Below are 5750 nucleotides of genomic sequence, written 5' to 3' on the forward strand. Positions count from 1 at the left end.
CCCGGGAAGGGCCGCGGCTGTTACCGGGACCGAAGCCGGAGGCAGCCCCGTCACATCTCCCTGCGTTGACCTGCAGCTCCTCCTTTCCCCTACAAATTGCTTCTCCGGTCGCACACCCAGAGGGCTCCCAGTTATGCAGCCCCACTCGTTTTGAGTAGCCTTTAGTAAACATATAGAAGTCTACTCGATATTCAAGATTGATTTCCCTGATTTATTAAGGCAGAATTCATTGGACTCTATTGACCACAAATGACTTAATGTAAATGCTGACCCCAGTGAACTTGGAAATAGCAGGTATCGGGTTGATCTATAGATGACCTCTTAATTACCACAGTTATTAATTTAAATTATTGCCACTGCTTCTAGAGACAGGAACAAAGAAACATTCTTTCCTCATCCCTGCTTGGTTTATTAGTCTGAACACAAAGTGTTTGATGACACTTTTAATTAAACAGAAATAATGCAGAGATACGGTTTCCCTTTCTCGTCTGTCTTGTAAAGTGCAGCACTGCTCTTTTGACTGACTGACGACGGTGACCCACTAACAACGTCCTATTTCGCTGCCCGGTCGCCACCCGCTGCCCGGGGGTGCCCCGGCCGTGCCCCAGGGCGGGTGGCGGGTGCCCGGGTTTGCTCCTCCCGGGCTGTGCCGGCTCCTGGCTGGAGAGCTCCGAGGTCACTGACGGCTTCGTGGCGTTCAGCTCATCCGTGTTAATTAGAGACTCTGAAAAATACTTTCAGCGGTATCTATGTACAGAGACGGGAAAGATACAGTCCGGCGTAACCTGCGCCGCTTTTCCTCCTTCTCCTCCCCGGGGTGGAGCGGAGCAACTGCAAACTGGCGCTCCTCGGCAGAGCAGGGCGCTGAGCAGAGAGCGCAGATTTGGGAGGAAAAGGAGAAACAAACCACGACATGAGGGGGGAAAGACAAAAGATTAGGGTGGGTTTGTTGGTTTGTTTGTTTTTTTTTTTTTTCCTTTTTGCAAAGACGTCAATGGGGTATTGAACATGTGGCAGGCGGGCGGCGGGGTGGCGCCGGTCCTGCGGCCGCTCCGCCCGCCGTGCCCCTCGGCCCCACGTGCGCAGCACGTTGCGCCGCGGCGGCCCTTCCCGGCGAGGGCAGAGCAGGCGGAGCCGCGAGGCCGTCGCCGGCGCGGGGAGAGGTTTCTTTCGTTGCGTCCAGCCGAGTGCTTCGTTACGGCCGGAGTCCCGTCGCCAGCGCCCAGGATGGGGCGGGCCGACCTGCGGGACGGAGAAGCGATGATAAGCTGGTGCTAAGTGGCCGCGGGTTGCTGCCCCGCCCGGACGGGAGCTCCGGGAGCGGGGCAAAGCGGCGGCCCTGGCGCAGCGCTCTCGGGCCGAGGCCACTTCGGTGTCCCAGGGCCGGGCGCGTTGGCGTGCGCTTCGTGCGAGGTGCGGCCGGCCCGTCACCTACCTCACCTCCGCAGCACGGGCCGGAACGCCGTCCGCAGCCTGTCCAGGCACGTCCCGCCCAGCTCGGTGCCTCCCGGGCCGCCCTTGGCGCCCTGCCCGAAGCCTGCACAGACACAAGCGGCTCGCGGTGGGCACGGCCCGACCCCGCCGCCCTCCCCTGCCCGCTCGCCTCGAGCGGAGAAGCCTCGGCGTCTGCACCTGACACCTGGGCACGGCCGAACACCGGGGGTGTCACTACGCGGGCAGGCTCACGCCGCGCCCTGTGTCCCGGCCCGGCCCGCGGTCCCGCCCGTCCCCGCGGCCCCGCCGCCGCGGGTACCTTCGCCCGCCGCCGCGAACTGGCACGGCTCCCCCAGGCCGCGGTGGGACGCGCAGCTTCGCGGGAGCGGCTGCAGGTTGAACGCGGAGCTCCGGAAGGCCTTGGCGGGCACGGGTTGCTCCCCCGCCGCGCCGCCGCCTCCCTCCGTGCCGCGGCCCTCGGGGCTGCCCCTGCGCGCCGCGCTGGCCCCGGCGGTGCGTGCCAGCGACCAGATGCGCGGCTTCTCCGCGGGCGCGTAGGGTGGCGGCGGGCCGGCCAAGGAGGCGGGGGCGAAGTCCGCGGCGGGGGCCTTGGCACAAGGAAAGGCGTGGAAGGGGCCGGGCAGGCTGCACTCGCTCCGCGGAGCCTCGGGCAGCGCCGCGCCCAGGCTGGGGGCTTCCTGCAGGGAGCTGGTCCGGCCCTTCTCCGGCTTCCCCGCCTCCTCCTCCTCCTCTTCCTCCTCCTCCAGGTCGCTGAACCGCAGGTCCTTGTCCTCCTTGTAGCTCTTCTGCTCTGCTTGGACACACACGGGGAAGAAAGGGGCGGCAGGGCGTTAGTGCGGGTGCGGGGAAGTTGGGGGCCTCGAAATCGGCCGTCACTTCGAGCCTACTTGGAGGTGCCCATCCGCCTCTCCCGCCTACCTCTGCCTTCACCTTCCGCACTGTATTCATCCTCTTCCCGCGGGGTTTCTTCTTTCCTCTCTTCCCCCGCTTTGTTCTTGGGAGACCAGGTCATTTTGTTTTCTTTCTTGAGCCTCCGTCTGGCGTTAGCAAACCAAGTAGACACTTGCGTCAGGGTCATTTTAGTGATGATAGCCAGCATGATTTTCTCTCCTTTGGTGGGGTAGGGGTTTTTGCGGTGCTCGTACAGCCAGGTCTTGAGGGTACTCGTCGTCTCTCGCGTTGCATTTTTGCGTCTGGCTGAACCACCGAAATCTACCGTCCCGTACCTGCTAGGAGATGATTAGAGAGGGGAGGGCCGGCGGGAGTCCGGCAAGAGCCCCCCGGCCCGGCCCAGCCGCGCCGCAGGCCGATGAGGTCCCTGCCCATCTGCCTTCCTGCCCCTGCCCTCCTGACATCGCCGCCCAAGTTTGATTTCCTCTGTCTGCTGCTCCCGGGCGCCTCGTTTCTTTTGTGCAACGTTTGTCAGGTCGGAGCCCCCCCGTCCCCCGCCGTTTGATGTCGGCCGCCGCCTCGCAGGGGGATGCTAATGCTGCCGGGCGCTGATCAAAGGGGTTTTACCTGTCGTACTGGTACTGCCCCAAGGAATGATCGTAGGAGTAGTAGGTAGCGGGCTGCGCGATTCCCGAGTGCAACGTGCCGGCGCCGTCTTTGATTTCATACTGGGGGTTCTGCAAGGGAAGCGGCAGCGTTTGGCGTCGAGCAGGAAGGGAACCCCGCCGCGCCCCGCAGCCCCGGGTCCCCACGGCAGCCGAGTCCCTTTGCTCTCCCCCACCCCCGACGGGCCGGCGCCTCTCCCGGTTCCGCGTCCCTCGGCGGTCCCCCGCCCCGACACCGAGTGCGAAACACGAAGTTTCTCCCGCCTGTTGCACCCCCCTCCCCCTCCGGAGCGCTGCCGGGCGGGCGGGCACTCACCAGCGCGGTGTAGAGCGCGGCGGGCTCGGCGCCGTAGGGCAGGTAGTTGCCGTAGCCCTGGCCGGCGGCGTACGGGGCGCTGTACATGCCCAGCGCGGCATTGAGCTCGGCGCGGGCGGGCGCCAGCAGCCGGCTCTCGTACGGGGCGCAGCAGAGGGAGGCGGCGGCCGGCGCCGAGGAGGCATCCGGCCCGGAGCGGGGGGCGGCCTCGCAGCAGGTCGTGCTGGGGCTGGCGGGCACGAAAAACTGCGGAGAGGAGAGAGCGGGACGGCGCCGAGTGACTGTTGAGGCAGCCCCATCGGGGGGAATTTAGGAGGGTGTACGCGCTTGTGTGTGTGCGGAGGGGGGGGGGGGCGGCGGTGAGGAGGGGGATAGGAAACGCGGGCTGAAGCAACTAATTATAGAAACCGGGAAATAAACCGACTGGGACGCAGGAACTCTTGGGAAGGGGGCACGATTAATCAAGCAGACAAAACTTTAAGGAAATAATTGCACTCGAAAAAGGTATAAAATCCGTACGGCTCCATCCTTTCCGCCCCCGCTCGGTCCATCTGCATTGATTTAAAGGCAAAAAGTTGCGATTACAGTTAATTTGACAATAGACACAGCAGTAAATATGTCAGCCAACGCAATCGAAGGCATTTGATTTCAATAACTTCAAGGGGACAGCTAACTTCCCAAGCGAGGGAGGCACATCTTGCAGTGATTACGGTGTATAAATAATTCTACCCAAATAAATCGTGACTCGAAGTACGCTATAGCGACGACTTAGTTAATTCAGGGTGCCTTGGTGTGAGTGGGGGGTGTCCTTCGGAAATCGCATGGGGGAAAAAAACTCTCGACAAATCCTAATAAAACACAGGGAAAGGACCGACCCGTGGAGGAAGGAGGGAGGAAACGGCACAGCCCGGTTCCGCAGAAACGCGAGTAAAACCCCGAGCCCGCCGAGCGCCGGTTCCCGCTGCCCGCACACCCTCCGCGGTGCCCGGGCGGCAGCGGCGCTGCGGGGGCTGCGCCCGGCAGCGGTCGTAGCTGGGATTTATGTTTTTATTTGTTTGTTGCACTTAAAACTGAACGGTGATGGGTGGGGAGGAGGGGGAATTACCGGTTTCCTACACGCCTTTGCTGTGCACACTGCGAGTTATTTGTTTAAGCCTAACACAACACAAACGAGACATAAACACACACGCACATTTTTTAAAAAAAGGCTCCAGATGTGCCCTTTTAAAAAAATATTCTAAGTAAGGGGAAGGGAAGAAAAAAAGGGGGGGGGGGGGACAAGACATCTGGACAGCAGCAGCAGAATCTAAACAAAAGTGAGTGCTGCTCACTCGCCTTACCTGTGAAGTGGTGCTGTAGGGGTATCCGAACTGAGAGAAGGACATAGTTGCTCCTTATTTTTGGACCATAGGCAATATTTTCCCCCCAAGATCGATTGTAACTAAACCCTGCTTCAAGATGCACCTTCTCACACACACATTTCCACGTATGGCTTTTTTTTTTTTTTTTTTTTTTTTCAATTATAGATGATTGCACTTAAGAAAAGCAGCCAGACATCTGAGGCGGGGGGGGGGGGAGAGGTTGGTGCCTGGATTAAAAAAATAGGCTACCCCCCACTTCCCATCGCTCTTAATAAATATGTTTGTATAGAGGGAGTTAAAAAAGCCACCCCACATGTATAGAGAGTTTAAGTGCAAAGGGGCTTTTGCAAAGAGGGGGGGAAAATCACGTAGGGCTTGCAAGATACGGAGCTTGCTTGTATTATTTTCTGCTCTATAGGTCTTTAGCGTTCATCGGTGGGCGAGGAGCGGGGTGACGTCACGGCCCTGCCGGCAGCAGCAGGCAGCGGCGGGCAGGAGCAGGCAGCGCCCCGCGCCCGCTCGCAGCACTTGTTTCATGTTGGTTTAATGTTGTGCTGTGATGCACGTCAAAGGCGGGACTGGGGGTGCCTTGCGGTTGGTCTCTTTTCCCTTTATTTTTAAACACAATCAAAATTTGCCTTAGGGGAATAAATATCAAGCGGGGACATCGCGGCACCGGCCAGCCCCAGCGTGCCCCCTGTCACGGGCCCGCCACGGGGAGGACGGGCGCCGGGCAGGGGTCGCGGTGGCAGCGGCGGTGCCTGGCGTACCCAGGGAAGCAGCTCTCGAGGTCGGCCCGGCCGGCGCAGTCCCTTTGGCACTTCTCGCTGGCCCCGCGCCTACCCCTAGGGCCGGGCGCTGCTGTACAACTCGGCCCCGGTTCTACACCGGAGCCGCTGAGCCGTGCTCCCCGCCTCGGCGTCGCTGCCCGTCGCGGCGGCCCGGAGCCGCGGGAGCGGGGTCGGAGCTCGCCCCGCACAGCGTGCGCTGCCTGCCTAGGCTGGGGCAGGCCCGGGGCCGGGACAGAACGCGGGCCACAGGGCAGCCCGAAGCCCATTCTTT

General features: G+C 61.4%; 1 protein-coding gene across 2 annotated transcripts; it reads right to left on the reverse strand.

The window, feature by feature from the left end:
- Positions 1 to 388: 388 nt before the first annotated feature.
- IRX6 (iroquois homeobox 6) lies at positions 389 to 5201 on the reverse strand. 2 transcript variants are annotated; one of them, XM_032122106.1, is made up of 8 exons: positions 4668 to 5201; positions 3328 to 3573; positions 2974 to 3083; positions 2601 to 2681; positions 2374 to 2492; positions 1754 to 2245; positions 1436 to 1537; positions 389 to 1242 (listed from the first exon to the last, which is right to left on the reverse strand). In XM_032122106.1, the coding sequence occupies exons 1-7, from the start codon at positions 4710 to 4712 to the stop codon at positions 1437 to 1439; spliced, it is 1194 nt and encodes a 397-aa protein (XP_031977997.1). In that variant the 5' UTR covers positions 4713 to 5201; the 3' UTR covers positions 389 to 1242; position 1436. The 2 variants fall into 2 exon arrangements, with proteins under 2 accessions (XP_031977997.1, XP_031977996.1); XM_032122105.1 differs by having other exon boundaries at positions 2374 to 2681; positions 4668 to 5189.
- Between the last annotated feature and the right edge of the window lie 549 nt (positions 5202 to 5750).

Source organism: Corvus moneduloides, chromosome 12, assembly GCF_009650955.1.
Source record: "Corvus moneduloides isolate bCorMon1 chromosome 12, bCorMon1.pri, whole genome shotgun sequence".
Lineage (NCBI taxonomy): Eukaryota > Metazoa > Chordata > Aves > Passeriformes > Corvidae > Corvus > Corvus moneduloides.